Source organism: Idiotropiscis lumnitzeri, chromosome 17 (genome assembly GCF_059441095.1).
Source record: "Idiotropiscis lumnitzeri isolate Australia: NSW breed Sydney's pygmy pipehorse chromosome 17, RoL_Ilum_1.0, whole genome shotgun sequence".
In the NCBI taxonomy this organism is placed as follows: domain Eukaryota; kingdom Metazoa; phylum Chordata; class Actinopteri; order Syngnathiformes; family Syngnathidae; genus Idiotropiscis; species Idiotropiscis lumnitzeri.
In genome coordinates this window covers 3,355,983-3,376,845 of record NC_142407.1, presented here as the reverse complement: position 1 = coordinate 3,376,845, position 20,863 = coordinate 3,355,983, and the positions used below count along the sequence as shown (strand labels likewise).

General features: G+C 38.2%; 3 protein-coding genes across 6 annotated transcripts in view; 1 reads left to right on the top strand and 2 right to left on the bottom strand.

Moving 5' to 3' along the window:
* Positions 1 to 3,513, bottom strand: part of srrt (serrate RNA effector molecule homolog (Arabidopsis)) — a 14,227-nt gene extending 10,714 nt beyond the window's left edge. For both annotated transcript variants that reach the window (XM_088279044.1, XM_088279045.1), the window contains exons 1-5: positions 3,167 to 3,513; positions 2,591 to 2,709; positions 2,248 to 2,376; positions 2,027 to 2,170; positions 1,580 to 1,768 (exon numbers count right to left, since the gene is read on the bottom strand). In XM_088279044.1, coding sequence (XP_088135170.1) covers positions 1,580 to 1,768; positions 2,027 to 2,170; positions 2,248 to 2,376; positions 2,591 to 2,709; positions 3,167 to 3,253 — 668 coding nt within the window. In that variant the 5' untranslated portion in view covers positions 3,254 to 3,513. The remainder of the gene's footprint in view (positions 1 to 1,579; positions 1,769 to 2,026; positions 2,171 to 2,247; positions 2,377 to 2,590; positions 2,710 to 3,166) is intronic.
* Positions 3,514 to 3,643: 130 nt separating this feature from the next.
* On the bottom strand, positions 3,644 to 9,083 carry rnf167 (ring finger protein 167). Of its 3 annotated transcripts, XM_088279047.1 has the most exons (11): positions 8,715 to 9,083; positions 8,598 to 8,620; positions 8,080 to 8,202; positions 7,880 to 7,957; positions 7,368 to 7,505; positions 7,206 to 7,293; positions 7,024 to 7,114; positions 6,809 to 6,914; positions 6,426 to 6,519; positions 6,273 to 6,353; positions 3,644 to 5,822 (listed from the first exon to the last, which is right to left on the bottom strand). In XM_088279047.1, the coding sequence occupies exons 2-11, from the start codon at positions 8,598 to 8,600 to the stop codon at positions 5,392 to 5,394; spliced, it is 1,233 nt and encodes a 410-aa protein (XP_088135173.1). In that variant the 5' UTR covers positions 8,601 to 8,620; positions 8,715 to 9,083; the 3' UTR covers positions 3,644 to 5,391. The 3 variants fall into 3 exon arrangements, with proteins under 3 accessions (XP_088135173.1, XP_088135172.1, XP_088135174.1); XM_088279046.1 differs by having other exon boundaries at positions 8,598 to 9,083; XM_088279048.1 differs by lacking the exon at positions 8,598 to 8,620.
* Positions 9,084 to 15,909: 6,826 nt separating this feature from the next.
* On the top strand, positions 15,910 to 16,926 carry LOC148319734 (olfactory receptor 52D1-like). The gene has a single exon (XM_088279996.1). The coding sequence runs from the start codon at positions 15,940 to 15,942 to the stop codon at positions 16,924 to 16,926; it is 987 nt and encodes a 328-aa protein (XP_088136122.1). The 5' UTR covers positions 15,910 to 15,939.
* The last annotated feature ends 3,937 nt before the right edge of the window (positions 16,927 to 20,863 follow it).

Here is a 20,863-nt window from a genome sequence, read left to right as displayed (position 1 = left end):
AACAAGAGGAGCTCTATCTTTAGCTATGTGCTCGGCTATCGCGTCCACCTCTGAGACGTTCTCTCGTTTGGTGTCGCCTCCGTTATGGGCTGTTGTCACTTGTCCAAACTTGCTCCTCACTTTGAACTTTTAGCACAAGCTCCAAGTCAACAGCATGGTTGTGTTGTGGGTGGTGAAAAAGAAAAGGTTGGACGCGCTGTTTCAGGTGCTTACGATGCACTTTGTAGTTCATGTTTTTTTGCTTAAACATCGTCTTTATGGAACCCAAAACATTTCCAAACGACAGATGTCCACTTTATTTTCGGGACAAGCGCGACAGGAACAATTTCAACTAACGTTACTTCGTCCGCAGCCGTGTCAGCCGCTTCAGGATTTGAATCGCCAGCTACGAACGCCTCTTGTTTACATTCTTGTTCAGAAGGGAGGAGTCACGTGACTACACGCGCTGGAGCCGTCTTAAAGGGGCATGAGCATCGCCGCAGACAGAAAAGACTTTTTTTTTTTTTTTTTTTTTTTTTTTTTTAAGACACCGAATTTACCGATATGGGCAAAATGATGTCGGTCATTCTAATAAATTTCGGTAACGGTAAATTTTCGGTTTATCGCCCAGCCCTAATACATACATACATATATATACATACACATATATATACATACACATATATATACATATATATACATACACATATATACACATACACATATATACACATACACATATATATACATACACATATATATACATATATATACATACACATATATATACATATATATACATACACATATATATACATATATATACATACACATATATATACATATATATACATACACATATATATACATATATATACATACACATATATATACATACACATATATATACATATATATACATACACATATATATACATATATATACATACACATATATATACATATATATACATACACATATATATACATATATATACATACACATATATATACATATATATACATATATATACATACATACATACACATATATATACATATATATACATATATATACACATACATACATATATATATACATACATACATACATATATGTATACATACATATATACATACATACATATATACATACATATATACACATACATATATACACATACATATATACACATACATATATACACACACATATATACTGTAAGCTGTAATCGATTGTCAAGATTGTCAATTTTGTAATCGTTGAGTGAAATAATCTTAATCGTAATTGAATTTAGTCAAAAGTTAAATTGTAGGCCTGTTCCCACAGCCCGGGTGCATCAGCAATTCAAGTTAATGATGAACAAATTCCACAACAGAATTTTTCAGTGCTTATTATGATTGGTAAATACTTCATGCATCAGCAACACAATAGATAATTAACTTTACAGCATATCCACCCACTACAGGAGCAGGCCAACACACTATTCTATATAAATATCATATCCATGTATGGGGATCAACCAATGCAATATATTAATTACAACGCTAACAAGACTAACAATTAAGGCAATGAAAGACAAGAGAATTTAGACCATACCACTCTTCGTCTTTATGAGCCAAAAAGAAGTCTTGCATCTGTTGCCGGCGGAAGTCCAGCTTGTACTCATTGTAGCGCTTGACCGCTTCAGTCTCATCCACTGAATCATCCAATGAAACCAGGAACTCTTTAAAACTCTTCATAATTGGTGGGGGTGGACCAAAATCCATGTCATGGATGTTCCCAAGCCTGGAGAAAGATAAGAGGATACTTTTAATGGCTTAATGGACATAAGAGCAAATTTTGTACGGTAGTTCTAGTTCCCCTTCAGTGGTTGCCTGACTTAAGTAATTTAATGAAATAATGACACGGGGTGCAAATCAACTAAGATTCATCCCCCCGCCCCCAATGTTTTGTTCGAGCATCTTAAATCTGAAACCAGCCCAGCCCTCACCAGACAAGTGCGAACCAAATGAATGTACCTTCAGTATCATTCAAGTCTCTCACCTAGCCTGAATGGGAACACCATGATGAGGCTGCATTAGGTGCATGTCCGGATGCCCCCACTGCTGTGGGGGACCGTAACTGGGCCCCCCTCCTCCATAGCTCATGTCGTACCCACCACGGTAGGGATCTCCTCCATGGTCATCCCTGAGAGGTTAGATTAAGGAAGTAATATAGAAAAACACATGTAAATGACTGGTGATGAATGGCTCAACAAAACTCACCAGTCTCTTCTCATGCGTTTCTGCTGGGGACCCATGTCATGTCTAGGAGGGGTGAATCTCTCTCTGCGACCTCTGTCATAATCCCGGTACTCTCCACGGCTTCGCCGTTCCCTGCCTCTGTCCCACTCTCTGGCAAACGGAAGCCAACAAAAAGGACAAATGACACGTGGGAGTTATTTAGTGGTCAAATAACAATTGACAACTTAAAATCATGGATGTGAGAATAAGGAAACAAATTACAATTCTGGAATCTCAATCAAAATTTTAGCTGTGTCCTTGCGACTATTGACGTATTAGCTTTGTCAGCACCAATTTTTAGTGAGTCTGAACCTAATTGACTTACCTGTCATTCCACTCATCTCTATGTCTGTCTTCTCTCTCTCTGGAACGATCGTAGTCACTCCTTTCTCGTCTGAATTTGTCCCTTCTCCTGCGATCGTACTCGTCGTCACTGTCTCCCATCTCCATTAAGAGAAAAACAAAATTCGGGAAAATGTGATCGGGTAGCCTGCCTAGAGAACCTTATACTAGGTGTGCAATGAGGTACAAGGACAAATACATCATTGAGTCAAACGTCGCAGTTCACCCAGCTAAATTAGCATGCTATGCTAACACGCAGCCCTTTGTCGTTAGCAACGGGTTAGATTCCTGTAAGATTTCTGAGTTCAAGTTCTTTGAGATAACACAAAGTAACAAGCCGTAGAGAATACTAAATGTATTATTAAAATTTCGTTGAAAACGAGAAACTCATACTTTCTTTAATTACGTCGTAATGGAAGTAAACGTTACCCGGTGGTTGATATCGAGCATGAACACGAAAGCCACATGAGCCAGAAACCAAACAAAGATTTTATTTGAAGACACGTATTTTTCAAAACACATGAGGAAATTTTGCTGCAAATAAAAAAAAAGAGTATACCTCTTTAAAAGTAAGATTTTGGTACGCTCGCTTATCGTCGGTATCTTCACGTTCCCAGTGGTCCTCTTTTGGTCGTTTTTCCTTCATAAGAAAAATCACTCATAGCAAGGTACCCATTATCGCCACCTGTGGTCTGGAGTGTGAACTGACGTCCGTTAATAAACTCTTACAATCATCCATCCATTTTCTGAAGCGCTTATTGATAATCACATTAATCAACAACTATTACAATAATTAATAGTTTGGAGGCGTTTTTTCAACAAATAATTACCGAAATCCTAGGAATTTCAGTCTCTCAACAGCAAATACTAATCAACATGAGACATTTGCAAACATTTTGTACTTTGAAAAAACAATTTCAAAGTGTTTGCCTATTTTCTGACATGATACAGACCACACTGGTAATCGAATCACAATGAAAAATTGTGCATTTTCTACACTATCAGTTGAAAAAAATGCCAATAATCACATTGGAAATTGTATACATATTCAATTTAATCTTCCATTAAACAGGCAATAAATTGCAGCTTCCCATTGTGTGTGACATCCTCAGCATTATCACACTATCATCATACACTGTACTTATACTCAGCATTTTAAATGTATTGGAGTTTGAGAAGCACACATTGTTAAAGACAGAATATGAGGGATTTGCATATTCATCTGTTAAAATCAACATGTATTAATACAAAAGCATATATACTACTGATTATGGACCGACGACCAGACAAGAATGTCACACGTAAACTGATTTGGAGGTGATTGAACTGTAATAGATATCGCTTAAATGATCAACGAATGTTTAAACATGTCAATCAAAAAAAAAAAAAAATATATATATATATATATATATATATATCAGAATTTCATGGTTTATGACAGGAACAAATTAACAATGGACAGTTCCACATAATCAAGCATCAAGAAGAAATTTAATAGAAACCCCTGCCTTAAAACATTTTCAAGCTGTGACTACGATAAAGTTTATTTACACTAAGAAGCCAACAACTTTTAAATGGTTAAAACATTTTTGTTACATTTAAGTTTTAAATAATAAACAGCCGACAGCCAACCTAGACCATTACAGGGGAACATGACACGAAATGACTTGTGTGTGCAAATATTTTAAGTATGACTAACACTATCCATTACTCACACTAAAGGAAGCGAATGACCTCAACTTCATTAAAAAAAAAGTTTTGCTCTACAAAGAAAATACATTTGAAGACCAAAACTAGGAGTGTGACCCTTTAGTTACTGAACATAGAACACATGCACGTGCATGTACATGAAGACTAAATTAAGGCAATGTGTTTGTTCTATGCTAACTCCACGAACTTAAAATAGTTATTCAATGAGTGTCCTCTCACACAGGAATTACAAAAACAGAATGAGGTGGGATGAAGAAAACTGCATACACTTAACAAGTGGCCGCATCCATGGAAAAATGTTGTCATATGTGACATACCGTTACAGTATTGTCTCTCATGATGCACAAAGGCGAATGCAGTTTTCTTTGTAAGCTTTGCTTATGTGCAAGTATGCAACAAAAAATTAACAATGTACTAAATAATGGTCCAAAAAATAAGTTTAAACATGGGCATACGGCACAGAGGGTCATCAGAATCACAGGGGGGGGCGAAAGATTTGACAAATAACATAGACCTTTTATCAATATTTCTCTGCACTTTACAACCTCACAAGCCTTCTACCCGACCACAAGATCATCTACTTTTGTCATTATGAATCAGAATGTGTTTAAATCTAAATGGTTTAGATCATTCACAATAGAAATGTCACAGATCAGTCTAGCTATATGTAGTGCATACTTTAGTGTGAGAGTAATGAAATCTAAAAAATGTCATGTGAGCTGCACGAAGCGGACGGACTAAAGCATTAAGAGATCAGGATGCAGACAAGAGCAGGTGTTCCTGCATCTATTGACGGTGAAGCTTCAACTTCGCACAAGCTGGATATGAGCTCAGAATTCAATCAACCTGTGACTATCAAGTCCTTTCAATCTTCACGAGTCTGTGCAGATTCAGATGTGTTCCTTCGTAATGATGATTGTTAGTCAAACTGATACATTTGTGTGAAGGTATGACTAATCAGTGTGTGTTTAAAAGCGGAAAAAGTACTTATTATTAGTGTGGTATACAACAAAAACAGAAAAGATTGTGACAGAAAGGCCCTTTTCATGTTAAGTCATGTCGACGTTCCAGCCCTCAGATGTACACTGTGCCCTTACCAATCAGCTGAGTGGTGTCAGCATCAACATGGTGCTGCTCATCTTCTGTGTCATTGCTTTCTGAGTCTGTGTCCTCCTGGGGAGAATAGTAGCCTTCGTAACCCAGGACGGGGGAGTCGTCGAGAGCCGACGAGGCGATGCATTGAGCGGTGGTCACCGTAGTGGCGGTGGTTGCGGAATACACTCCCGGGATCCCTGAAGGGGGGCCCTGGTTTGATGCGCGGAGCAGAGGGGTGCGCTCCGAATCAGCCTCACCCTCCGTTCCTTCTTCTTCTCCCCGGCCTCCAGATTCCTCCTCGGATTCAGACTCAGACTGTTCAGGGTTGTTGCGAGTAACTCGTTGTTTGCACACGGGGCACGTCTTCTTTGTCTGGGTCAGCCACGGGTCCACACACTTGCAGTGGTAGGCTAAAGAGAAAAATTCCAGATAGTTTAGGAAAGCCTTGAAGAATAACATGATGGCATCACAATATTAGAATTAGAATTAGAATTAGAAATCCCTTTATTGTCATTGTACTCAAGTGTGCAACGAGATTAGAGGGCCCCCCTCTCCAGTGCAATACAAAAATAATACGGACAAATATATAAATTAGATAAATAAATAAGAGAGTGCAATGGAATATTGCCTTTCCCTGTCAACAAATGGAATTCCCAATTCCTAAGTTCACTGTTCCAGCACATAATTTAGCGAAAATGAAGATTCAACCCAAGGTGTTTAATTTATCAAACAAAATAGGATCATTCTAAGTAAAATCAAGCATTTGTCAAACACAGAATCACTGTAAATCCAGTCTATGAAATCAGTGAGGTAAACCCCAAGGTTCAAATCACAAAATAAATAAATAAATAAATATTTACCATGCGAACAGGGTAAAACCCGCAGTTTGTCTCCTTCTTCATACTCATCTAAACATATGGCACACACGTCATAGCCATCCCCTGGAATAAGAAGGAAAACATGTTAGAAATTTATAAAAAAAATAAATACCTTTCTAATTTTGTTGTTGTTACCTTTGGTGAATTTGTGAGTAGGAATCCTCTTCAATTGTTCCTTGGACAAGCGGTTTTTCCTCAGCCTTTTTCTGTGCTGCGCACAGCGTATAACCTGAAGAACAACATTTTACAGATGTTGTGTAATTGCAACCAGAAATTGCATTTTGTGTTCAGCAAGAGGGACCAAGACAAAACGTCTGTTGTCAGGGTTATTCACTTCAAATATGTAGGACTTCGCAAATAGTGTATCAACTAGCTGATACAAAATCTAATTTCACATTTATACATCCTCACTACATAATGTTTCATATATGAATGTAACAGCCCCTTAAAAAAAACTTAGTCGTATAATAATCTTAAAAATTAATGAAGTAACGTGGACTGCTGATAATGATACTCACCAAGATAATAAACATCACAATGATGATCATGGCAACAACTCCAGTGAAAGGAATAAGGTAGTATGAGAGTGGAAAAGCAAACTCTGGCCTGAGAATCACATAGGCTCTGCAATGTATAGGAATAAGAAATTAAACGCAATCCTGAGAAACTTTGCAGGCACTAATTTGTCTTATGTTGCAACTATAGCGACACTCTGCATTTTTGCAATTGGTACCCTTGTTCTGGAATTATGAAATTCTTGAGAACTTGGGAGGCATAGTAGCTGGTAAACACAGACGGGATGTCAATCTCCTCTGCAATGGTATCTAAATGTACCAAAAAGAAAAGGAAAAAAAACAACTGAGAAATTATAAGCTTCTTTAATACGATTAGCCAAGGAATCAGTTAACTATTTACCATTGCTGTAGTTCATATTGAGCAAAGAATCGGAGTACATGTTGTGAACAATTGCAGCACTGTAGCCAGCTTGCTGCGCATGCAGGACCTTTAAAAAGTGCCCAACACATTAATTCAAGTTGGCGTCACAAAGACACTGATGAAACTAGAACCATTACTGACCTTTCGATCAAAATTGCAATCATAGCGCCTGATGAGGGCTATGAATTTGGTGATGTTGGCATCATAAAATGGTGGCAGTGGAGGAGGAGGGTCAATTGTTGCACAGCCATTAAGAGGACGGGAAACCACTAAGACTCCCTTTAAGATCAAGACAAAAATTCTATTAAATGAGTGTTTCCAACCTTCAGTGAAGCAAAATACGTACTAGTTTATGCTTGAAAATCTCAAAGCACACCGCCAAACAAAAATGCTGGCTACACACGTTATGTACCTTCAGCCATCTTTTTGAAATGCATTTAATTGTTCTGCCTTGCACTATATGTTGCTGGCATAACGAGATTTTAAGTAAATACTTATTTTCAGACCAGTTCAATAAAAATACAATATAATACAACTTTATTTATATAGCGCACTTCACAACAGCTGGAGCTGTAACAAAGCGCTTAGCGTACGGTGTAATTATAAACAATAGATACCAGAAGAACAGCTGGTTATTTCCTGCATTCCCTCACCATAATTCCTTCCTTAGGAAGTCGCGATCCAAACAATGCGGGTAGATCCTCAAACAGCATGGTCATATTTCTATAATGCTGCCAAAACAAAACAAACAAAACAAAAAAAAAACACATACAAGGATTACAATCAGGTACTTTTGATGAAGCATATATAGGCAACAACAGTATGTGTACTGATGCAGAACAGCATTACTTACAGCATAGATATATGCATGTGTGGGTGAGGGTGCAATGCAGCAGAAAGTGATGGAAAGGAGAGTTAAATGCGCTCCCATCCACCAGCCACCTTGCTGAAGCATCATTGGATGGTTATAGTTGCACTAAAATGAGAGAGACCAAAATATTTTTGGGAATATATATATATATATATATATATATATATATGTGCAAAAGGCAAAAATGATTAGGGTTCCGTCTGAAGATTATTCCGCAGTTAGGTTGTAATCTTATACTAAAATACTTGCGCATTAAACGACATTAGGATTTGTGACTTGATGCAAATATGCAAAACACCATTACAAAGGGCGATTATTGAAATGGCACATAGGATCGAACAGACCAAATGGATCAAACATCGGTAGACAATGCTTCATTTTGCAGAGACTATTATTCATATTTTGATACCCTCTTTGACATCATTATTGTGTACGGCAGCCAACAGGGAGTGCAGTGCTACCCACAAATCTACTTTAAATCGTAGCAATATTGAACTCACCATCTTAAGGTTCTGTATTGGAACTTGGTGAGACATTTGCAAAATTCATCATGCGCATTTGTCTTTGTACACTCCAAAACGGGAAGAGGTTAGCGTCGTGGCTAGTTTGCTACTTACCTCGATTACTTGTTAATCGCGGTACCTTAAAAATGAGTCCCAGATTTCCCCTTTTGTGTTCTCACATGTCACTGTGAAAAATCATCTGTTACTTGACAATCTAGCAGCCGAGGTCTTGTTCGTGTATGAGAAAACGACAGTCACGAAGGATTAGCGTTAGCTGAAGCGCGGCTTGTCCGGTAAATGATAAATAACAATTATCATCTACGCACGTAATAGTATTCGGTTGATTGAATATATTGACGATTTGTTCATCTGTCGTAAAAACGGCAAGATTGCGCAGTTGTCTGAAGTTGCCTTCCCTTGCTGCTTGGTTTGTTTATTATTGCGTGTGGCTTGGCTTCAGCCTTGACTCTTCTTTGTGTTAATATAACATGTTGACTCTCGCAAGCATTAAGCACCACAGCGCATCTAGTGGACATATGTGGGGACAGCAATTGTGGTTGTTATTTTAACCTTTTCTCTCCTGTATTAAATATATTTAACGTCAAGGTTGGGAGGGTTACTTAAAAAAATATACCGATACAGTTAGTAGTTACTTGTTTAAAAAAGTAGTTAGGAAACTCATCTAAGTACATATTAATCCAACTTGATTACTTTTAATTACTTTTGGATTACTGCGATACCAAATATGCTGATGAAGGCAAAAATAATATCACTACAATGTATATTTGTTCGGAATTTTTTGTTCTATGAATATTTACAATTTTTCTTCATTCGTTTGGCTCACATCTTGAAAAATAAATGGCATTCTTAAAACTCTGACACTTCCACACATGCTTCAAAGCTAGATCTCTTTCCCATATGTAGTAGTTTCGTGTGGTTTTCACACCTCCTGTCTCATCCCTGCCATTTCCATTTTTGAGGTGTGTAGTCGAGAGCAAGTTTTTTTAACGCTTGGTTCGACCACCAGGGTGAGATTCCTCTTAGTCAGGCCCCCAGAGTGCGAGCTGCACTCCAGGTATAGCCGCTCAAGCCTCCACACGACGGCAACGTGGGAATCTCGGTCGTGGAGGTCTTTCCCATATAAGGGGCCAGTACCATTAAAAAAGATCTTGGTTAGCTTTGTCTTATTTGCATTTATTTAGTGCCCTTTCCAAAAGGAACCTGAACAGTTCGGCACACCATGGATCACCTGCAAAGTCTTATATCTCTCCCTCTCTCCATGTGAAAAAAACAAATTCATTTTTCAGTAGTAGGTGCCCCCAAAATGCATCGACCCGTTTCCGTTGTCCACTGCAAGTCCAGAATTGTTGGAAATTTTGTCACTATAGTCACTGATGGTGTAGTGGTACACTCGCCTGAGTTGTGTGTGGGCAGCGTGGGTTCAGTTCCCACTCAGTGACGATCTCTATGTCTGCCCTGTGACTGGCTGGCGACCAGTTCAGGTTGTAGTGCGCCTTTTGCCCTTAGTCAGCTGGGATAGGCTCCAGCACCCTCCCGCGACCCTATACAGGATAAGCGGTGTGGATAATGACATGACGTGTCATTTTGTCCCTATGTCAGAGGTCTAGCTAACAGAATACAATGATGTATACATTTTTATATTTTTATTTCTTTTAGCTGGGTTCACAGCAAGAGCAGTGTTCAAAAGATAAATGTCAGACTCACTGCACTCATACTGTCAAGGGAATTATAACTTTTTTTATTCACATGCAAAGTAGCTTCCATACATTACTGTAGAGAACGTAAAACGAAAATTGCAGAATGATACTGAAAAAACAAAAAATTAAATGGTTTTTTTTTAGATATTGAAAAAAAATAGCTGTCTGTGGAGGTTGACAGTACTGTTATAAGGCCACAAGCAGGCTTTCAAAACAATTAAATTCCTTTTTTTATATGTTTTCCACTAATTTCAGAGCCACACAGAGCAAGTGTTTGGCCATGGCGCCTGAGCAGAGCTAATGTTTAACAAACAAGCAATGTAAGTTGAGTCAAACTGTTACATATTGATAATACGTACGAATTAATTGTTAACGTCAAGGCATAATGTGAAGCGAGTCGTTCATTATCATGAAAAACAGAAAGACATCTGACTCGGAGTTCCAGCCTTTTCAGATCAAAGGTTAAGAGTATTTTATTATACTATGTGTCATATTTGGGGAATCTAATGGAATTCATTGTTGGCATTTTTAACTTTGAGCATCTGGTCCCCCAATTGTCACAGATGGTTGATGTCATTTTTTTTTCAGACAGCAATCAATGGCTTATTCATTCAAATCATATCTAAAAGGTGCAAACACACAAAAAGTCTCTTAAATCTTTACAACTCAATATTGGTTTTTTTAGTTTTGTTTGTCTTATAGTTTTGTATGAAAGGTTGGTAAGTGTGTTCATTTTATTGAATTCAATCATGACTGTGGATGGTACAAAACTGTCTTCTCAGCCATGTTGTCTGCTTGCTATGGTGTGAAAGTATTGATTTTGACTGATATTGACTGTAAGAATAAAATGTTCTTTACTCAAGACGGATTATTTTCATTGTTTTATTTTTCTTCTGGAGGTGCTGAGGACTAAGTGCAGCCTCAGGCGGGATTGTGCCGTTTCTGTTCCATATGTAATGACCTCCCATTAAATGTTAGGCAAGCCCCCTCTCTGTCCAGTTTTAAAACCCGTTTGAAGACACATTTATATACTTTAGCTTTCGAATCAACATGAAACCGTCACTGTTCCGCTGTTCTTCTTGTATATATTGTTTTTGTGTTTATGTGTTTCAATTTGTGTTCTAATTTCCCACAAATTTATAGAACAGTTTCAGCTGTTATGAAATGCAATGTATTAATAAAATTGTATTGTATTGTTTTCATTCAGATCAATTGAGAATTTGTTCTTTACATATGGTCTTCATATAAATAGCATGGTGTTCATATAAATAGCGTGTGGCAGACAATTACAAGGTGTAAGAATAAAAATGTGGAAAAAGGCAGAAACATTACAGAGAATGACAAGGAGTGGCCAGTTATACCCCCCCCCCCCCCCCCAGCCCCGAGACCGCCATTTAGCTTCACCCCTGAAGATAAATAGATAGCAGTGTTGCCTGAGAATGTGTTTTTTTTTGGCACGACCTATTATGAATGGTAATGTGACTTCTATTAACTTTCAAATTGAGAGTAAATGGCCCACATATCCACGGCATTTCTGCTCACAGGTTGTAAAAATGGGATGCAATACAATTCAAGGCGACATCTGCCTTTGCAAAGGTAATATTTAAAAAATTCGATTGACACTGGTTACCTAATTTAGCAATACAAAAGGGCATAAATAGTGTATTGGAAACACATTTCATTATGATGCAGCGATTAGATATAGTAACTGTAAATTCTAGATACATATTACATTAACTGTGTTTACTCAATCAATCAAATTTAGCATTAACATCTTTTTAAAGACAGCACTTTTTTTCTGGTAATCCAAAAAAACACAATTCAGTCAAAGCAGTTATATTCAATGTCATATTTTACTCCATGTCAACAGTTTGAAACATGTTAAAACAACGCATAAAGCTGCGGCAATTAATATGAACATTGTCATTTACCATAAAGGTTGAAATGTTACAGATGGACAAATAAAATAATCATGAGGCAATGTCTTTGTTACATTTTTAGGTGATGCTTCTCTTCATCGAATGCATGGCTTGCATTCCGGCAGACAGCGCTCATAGAAAATGAGACACGCAGCATCTAGAAGTGTAAAAACAAAACAAAACAAAACAAAAAAAACAACACATTAGACCTTTAAGTAGTAAATACAGCCCCCCCTCTCCCCCACACACACACACATTCTTATGTGAATGTAAAGTGCATCACTTACCGGAAACCTTTGCCGCAACCAAGAGGACCAAAGAATAGCTCTGTTGGAAGACAAACCTTTCTACAAACTCCTTTCAAGCTCGGGCATGACCATGGGAAGGAGGCCGCCTCATTATCAACAACTAAAATCAAACAGATGTTTAAAATTCAAGACAAAATCAGAATCTGTGGTTTCAAAAGCAAACAAGGAATATGCGAGCGAGCACTTACCATTTAGCAGTAAGACAACCAAGAGGGTACAAATCATCACACGATAACAAGACATTGTTGTTTCCTGTTTCTGTCGCTCCGAAATGAGGATTAGTCAGGCTTCGGTCATATTTTGGTCTAAGGGGAGGATCAACAGTAATAAGAAGCAGCAAACTGATCATTTGAGGGAATGACAAGCATCCCTCAAGAACATGCATTTCTTTATCTAATTTAAAGTAACAAGATAACTGCAGTCAACTTGTGACTAAATGTCATCAGACAAACATTACCAGGGTCAAATACATATTTATTTATTTCTACTCAGTCCTCATTTGATGGTAGCTGTGCATTTTGTGTTTGGTGAAGGAATCTATTTGCAAACATACATAGGTAGGCTTATCTGAACAAAGTTCATGCAACAGAAGATCTGCAAAGCTTATAACAGATATTTACTTGAATAATAGCTTGGAATCGATGCAAAATCACCAAATATGAAGTATATTTAATTCGGAGACTGTTCTAATAGCTTTCTTGGATTCTTGAATCCAATCTAAATGGAGACATCTTTACAGACATTTATTTTCAAAATAATTCTTAAAACTGCCCACAAGCGCCACACTCCAGCAGTGTTTGTTTGCAAGGCTCAGTGGTAACTTAAACACAGTGTTTCGTTCTGAGACGTGCTAAAGACAGCTAATATGGCATAATATTTGCAACGTATGCAAATTATTTTTTAAGTAAATCAAACTGAGTTAACTGAGTTAAAATATTTAACTGAGTTACATTTTTTGGTATTAATCACCTGAGTTAACGCTTTATATACATTATATATATATATATATATTATTTTAACTCAGTTAAATATTTTAACTCGATTAACTCAGTTTGATTTACTTCAAAATACTATTTGTATACTTTGCAAATATTGCGCCATATTAGCTGTACATCTTTAGCAAGTCTCAGAACAAAACAATGTGTTCAAGTTGGGCCTTGCAAACCAACACTGCTGGTGTGTGGTGCTTGTGAGCAGTTTTGAGAAATGTCTAAAAGAAAAATGCCTGTAAAGATGTCTCCATTTAGATCGTATTCAAGAATCAAAGAAGGCTATTAGAACAGTCTTTGAATTAAATGTACTTCATATTTGGTGATTTTGCATCAATTCCAAGATATTATTCAAGTAAATATTTGTTACAAGCTTCGCAAAAAATTCTAGTTGAAGAATGTGATTAATCGCGATAAATCATGGAATTTTTTTGTGATTAATTAGTTAAAAAAATTAATCACTTGACAGCACTAATATATATATATATATATATATATATATATATATATATATATATATATATATATATATATATATATAATAAAAGCAATTAATGAGCAGTTATTTTCCTGCCTTCATATATGACTGGCATTTCATCAATGTTACATCAGTCTTCTCCAAAGGGAGTCCACTTTGTTTTTAACCCATCCATCATCTTCATTCTCCAGGCACTGTCCAAAACTCTGGAGGCTAATTGCCTTCAAGAGGCGTGAAAACAGAGCAGACTAATGGGCTCTAATGAGCATGTTTAAACTGTATCAAGTGTTCAGGAAATACCATGTGATCTAACACAGTGAAAGGTAAACATCAAAGGATCTTACTTTATTCAATTAGATTTTTTTTCATTGTGCGTGTGTGTGTGTTTTCAATAGCAACATAATCATAATTACTTGATTGAGTTTTTCCTCCTTTCTTAAGTAAAAGATAACATTGAGACGTAAGAGTTCTTTTTTACGTGTTTATCAACTGTACTATCAAAATGATTGAATAGGCTTTCACTTGTACAGCACATTTCCACCGTAGATCCTCAAAGCAATTCAACACTCTCTCCTTATGAAACAGCATCAGCAGCAACTGGGAGTTCAAAATCGTGCTCAACAGCACTTCAACAAGGTCAAAGGATTAAAACCATAACCTTCGGGTTGCGAGACAACCACTCCATGCAGTCATCGAATTAGACTAAAGCATTTCCAGTCCATCCACTGGGTTCACGGTTCTTTTGGGATTGTGTGAAGTTGCTGAGATTGTCATTTGGGCAAAGCAACACTCAAACTGTGCTTCCACTCACTTTCACTGAGCAAGATCACAGTAGACAAGGACTACAAGTCTACATTTTCTGTGGAACCCCTTTCTAAATATTGTTGCCATAACCCCGCAAATTGAAATTATAAATGAAATAACCAGACAGTTTCAATGTTGTAGTAAAATGTTAATTATATTGTCGCCAATGTCCATTAATTAAAGGGGAATTCAACACCAAAAAATTCTTAACAAGAATATGTTCTATGCAACCCCACTAGTCAAAACACTGCATTCTGATTTTCATTCTGATCCAGATTTTCCATCCATCCATTTTTTAATACCTCATTAGCGTCAATCCTTTGACATTGTCTATGAGCAAAGTACTAGTTTGCACGAGCAATACAATTCAAAGCACTAATGCACTAGGAAACTGCTACAGGTGATGATTTCTGTTCAGGAGTAGAATGACTATTGTATACTAGTAGAACAACTACAGTACATGTAACTAATGAGGCAAAACTGAGCACGAGTTGACTGTGCTGTACTGAATATTGTATTCATGCTACTTGTACAATAGTGAACTGCTAGATATTCACTAGTTGAATTTTCGAACGTCCCCAGTAGTACTAATAGATACACTGGCACAGTTTTTCCTCACCAGTATCATGTGGTTACTCTAAAAGTGGGTTGTAGTTGTTCCTTTACTATCCCTAGTCGTTTTACTCGTGTGAAGAAATGTCATACAGTATATATTTCCGTCCACAGAAGAGAACATCGTTTGAGTTGTGTGTGGCAAGAAGGATTTTTGGAAAATGCATTGTGATTTCGCAAATACTGTAAAGCTGATGTTCTGTATACCAAGAACGGTGTAATGCAGGAAGGACGTGTGAAGGTAGCTTGGGGAACAAGGCCCCTGTGTGACCATAGTAACAAGAATCTAACTATGCCAGAATCCCTGAACAGCAAACCAAGCCCACCTCGAGCATGCTTAAAAAGATGCCCTTGAACAGGACAAGCTTAGGTGCATGGAGCAGAAGATACTACCACAGGTAATGTAAACCAGGATAATATCTGGAAGCGATTGCAGTCTGAGCTTATGCTGCATTTCAATTGTTTATCTTGAAATGTATGTAATTACCATTTCTCTTTAATTTCTTTCAGAATGGAGAACACCACAACATTAACGTTCACCATGACAGCATACGCAACCCTGGAGAACCACAAACACATGTTATTTGTGATTTTCTTCTTGATTTATGTTGCTGCTATGTTCCTAAATGTACTTTTGGTCACTGTCATTCACCAAAACAAACAGCTGCACCAGCCCATGAATGTTTTTGCATGTATGTTATGTTTTAATGAGATCTACGGTTGCAGCATGTTATTGCTTCCAGTTATGAGCATACTCCTGTCAAAGACGTATGAGATCAGCATCAAGTCGTGCATTGCTCAAGTCTACTTCCTACACACGTATGCAACTGCTGAGTTTTCCATCCTAGCGCTTATGGGTTATGACCGCTTTGTTGCGATCTGTTGCCCACTGCACTATCACACCATCATGACCCCTTCTAAGGTCACCAAACTGATTGCGGTTGTGGGTCTCTATCCATTCATTGCATTTGCATGTTTTTTCAGTTTCACTCTGCAGCTGAGTTTTTGTGGAAAAGTCATACCAAAGCTATATTGTGTGAACATGGAACTGGTCAAAAACGCATGTTCAATTCCATCCTATATTAGCACTGTGGGGCTTGTGCTTGTTGCTTGGATGGTCGGCCCCCAACTGATCCTGATTGTTTTCTCCTATGTACAAATATTGAGAGTTACCAAGAAAATATCAAAAGAATCACAAGTTATTGCTCTTAAAACGTGCTTGCCGCATTTATGTTCTTTTTTTAATTTTAGTATAGCTTCCTTTTTTGAAATAATCCAGAATAGGTTCAATATGAGTTACATAGCCATTGAGGCACGAATCTTTTTGTCAATGTATTTTGCCATCATTCCTCCAGTCACCAACCCAGTGCTATATGGACTCGGAACGTCTCTAGTTCGAGTCCATATTATGAAGCTGTGTTTTAAATACAAAATCCTACCATCAAAGATAGCAAAGAGGGGAATTACAACAGAGACTTTTACTTCTAACAAGCAATAAATGCTTTGTAAATAACAAAAAAGGTCAAAACAGCCACTCTTTTGCAAATGTTATGAATTGATATAGTGATTAACATGATCTGCAGTTTGAATAAGAGCACAATTTTATATATAAGTTGTGTCATGACCCGTGTCGGTCATGTCAGGGTTTTTGTTTGTTGTTTTTCACCTCCCATGCCATGTGTTTGTTTTGTCAGCTGAGTAGGGGCGTTTCCCCTCAGCACTCCGTCCCCACCAGCCACGCACCTGTTCCCCGTTAGACTCGCACACCTGACTCCCATCTGCGCCCCTAATCACTGGACTATTTGAACACCTCATCCCGACAGCTCAGCGTCGGAACATTGCTCCATTTGGACTGTCACGACCGCTCCCTGATCTCGTTCACGCTCATGTTCTTGCTCTCGCTCCGCTCCCGCTCCGCTCCCGCTTCGCTCCGCTCCCGCTTCGCTCCCGCTTCGCTCCCGCTCTTGTCCCTAGTTTTTGTCACTGTCTTCGTTCCTCGGTTTTTGTTCTGTTTAGTCACGTTTAGTTCGACTTTGTTATTTTGCACCCTGCCATGTTTGTTTGTCCTAGTACCTTGTTTGCCTTTTGGTTTTGTTTTGTAAATAAATTCCCTTTAAGTTACCCTTATCCCTGCTTCCTCGCATTTTGGGTCCACCGCCCTCCTCGCCGACCGGCGACCCTGACAAGTTGTGTGCGTGTGTGTGTGTGTGTACATGTCTTTTAAGAAACAAATTGTTGTCTGTTAACGCATTCATTACCGTAGATCAATATTTACTGCCTAAAACCAGTATGAAAGTAAAAGAGCTCTATCAAAACTGAAAGTTTCAGAAATACAACTCGTGCATTCATACTTAACTTTTACTTTTTGTATCAAACAGTGTATATATCATCATTTACGATCGTGAAGACTTCTTTGCGGATAATCACGAGACACAGGTCACTTATATCTTAGATGTTTATAATAAAGAATAAATAAATGTTCAATTAAAATTGCCTTTTGGCTATCTTCTTTGTGTCTTTCACTATTATGTGCATCAATCAATGATCTTACTCTTGTGTTAATGCTGAAAAGAAAGAATTATAGAATAGGAATAGAAAGAAATAATAGAAAAGTTAATACCTGACACTTCGGACAGAACTTGACACACACTTTTTTCAAGTAGAAACCCGCAAACACCAAATTGATTTTGATCCATAAAGTAAAGTCAGGCGACAGTGTTTGCAAGCACATACTAAGCACATGACGTACGTAACGTCAAAGACTAGGCAATATTCTGTGGATAAATATTTAAATCCATCCATCTTCTGTACCGCTTCTCCTCACTAAGTTTGCGGGGGTTGCTGGAGCCTATCCCAGCTATCTTCGGGCAGTAGGCGGGGGACACCCTGAACTGGTTGCCAGCCAATTGCAGGGCACACGAAGACGAACAACCATCCACGCTCACACTCATACCAAGGGGCAATTTAGAGTGTTCAATCGGCCTGCCAAGCATGTTTTTGGAATGTGGGAGGAAACCCACACAAGCACGGGGAGAACATGCAAACTCCACACAGGATGGCCGGAGCCGGGATCGAACCCACGCCCGATGCGGTCTCTCACTGTGAGGCCATCGCGCTAACCAGTTGGCCACCATGCCGCAAATATTTAAAAAAATATATATAAAAAAAAAAAATCTGATATTCATAATAATCCAAATTGAATTTTGAGACAGTTTTCATTTGCTTATACCACTGACTAATTTTGGCTATTTTAGTTTAGTTCACATTAGTATAGTTGGTGCAAGTTTATTTTTCCATATTTGTGACTTTTATTTTATTTTTACTAGTTAATATCATGTCACTTAGTTTGGTTGATTAAATGAGCTCCATGGCAAAAATAGTTAGATGAACACATACATTAGCAGGTTGTCCATCCCTTTGGAAGCAATTAGGAACCGATTAATTCGGACAATGTGCCTCTACCTTGCATGATATTTTTGTATAATGATGATGTAACAAGTGATAACACAGGCCCGCTTGAATTAATATCCAGTCAAGAAGGAAATGATAAAGAACTAATGACTTAGTACACCTATTCAGGCTTATCAGAGCTGATTTGTGTGTGTTCATCTTGTCGCTATTGTCTTTTTTTTTCAAACATAACTCTTTCAAATGGTAAACTGTCATGACCCGTGTCGGGCATGTCAGTGTTTTTGTTATTATTTTCTTCCCCCTTCCTGCCATGTGCTTTTTCTGTTTATTTTGTCAGCTGAGTGGGGGCGTTTTCCTCAGCACTCGTCCTCGCGAGCCACACACCTGCTTCCCGTCAACCATCACGCACCTGATTCCCATCTGCTCCCCTGATTACTCGGACTATTTAAGCTTCCCAGACCAACTACTCAGCGTCGGGTCATTGCCGCACTTTACGGACGTCCATGACCGCGTTTGTTCATGTCAAGTTCATGCTCGTGTCCCCGTCCCCGTCCCCGTCCCCGTCCCCGTCCCCGTCCCCGTCCCCGTCCCCGTCCCCGTCCCCGTCCCCGTCCCCGTCCCCGTCCCCGTCCCCGTCCCCGTCCCCGTCCCCGTCCCCGTTACGTCCCCGTTACGTCCCTCAGCGTTTTGCCCCGGCTTCTGTTCCTCGTCCTCCTTTTCTGTTAGTCACGTTTTGGTTGCCCTTGTTACCTAGCGCCCTGCCACGTTGTTTGTCCTTGTTTGTTTCATTTAATAAATTCCCTTAACGTTACCTGCCTCCTCGCCTTTTGGGTCCACCTCCTCCTCGCCGAAGGCGCTCCCTGACATAAACGGCCTCTTATTCTTCTTCTTAATCTTCTCAAAATTTCCCATTTGACGAGAGTTCAGGCTTGAAGTAATTTTTCATTGTAGTGGGAGCGCCACCTACTTGCTAATGGAAATATGTTTTATTCGTTCATCTTTTCCTCCTAGTGGGTTAACTATATCTACCACCTACGTCATGATGTTAAAACATCATAGTTTATTAGTTGTTGACGTAATTTGCCAAGACCCTGATTTTAAGGGTCTAAATATGCATTAAAAAATCAGGAAACTTTGCACACACATCAGGCCTAGCATAAAAGTCAATATTTTAGAGATTTGTGGTACAATTTTCACTAAATGGTTCAGGAGTTCCTCCCCCACAAATCTTTATTGAAACATTCTCGGTTGTACATTTCACCTATTTCTATGAAAATCCGGAGGTATATGTAACAGCCAGAAACCTACAAAAATGTATTTTCCAACGTGGCCATTTTTAATTTACTTTAGCATTTAGCACCATATTTGGCCTTTTACAGAGGTCATATTTCAACAAATTCTTACAAAAGTTTTTTCTTAAGATGTTAAAAATCCAAAGATTTTTATTTCATCCCACACTGTTGCTGTGGCGATGCACAGTTTGCAAAGAAAAATAATGCTCGTTTTGAGTATATAAACCTGGGCCAAAACTCATGTAATTTTGCACATACATCACGCCTGGCAAAACGTTTACATTTTAAAGGGTCCTATGTCCCAGTACGTAAACAGGGCCAGGTTTGTGAGGGCTCTTCATAGCTTTAGTTTTTATTTATTTTAATTCATTTTATAGACTTATTGGATTTTTTTCACATAAAGTGAAATTCAAGTATGGCTTGGCCTGTCAGCAGTTGGGACACAGTGTGCTAGTCAATGAGGGCAAATTTGATGGAGACGATTTTTTAAATTGAATTTAGTTCTTCACTTAAAATTGAGACCTAACATGAGCTGCTTATTTAGGGGTTAAACACCTCAAGGCCTGCGAACAAATTGTTGGACTCAAGCTCGAGTCCTAAAACTCCCTCCCAGCTGATTTTATTTATTTGTTTATTTTTTTTTTATCTCCAAAGCTCTTTAAAAATAGCATAACCTCTTCAATTGGTTTCACTAGATTGACCTTTACAGAGCTTTTGTGTGTGAGCAGAGCA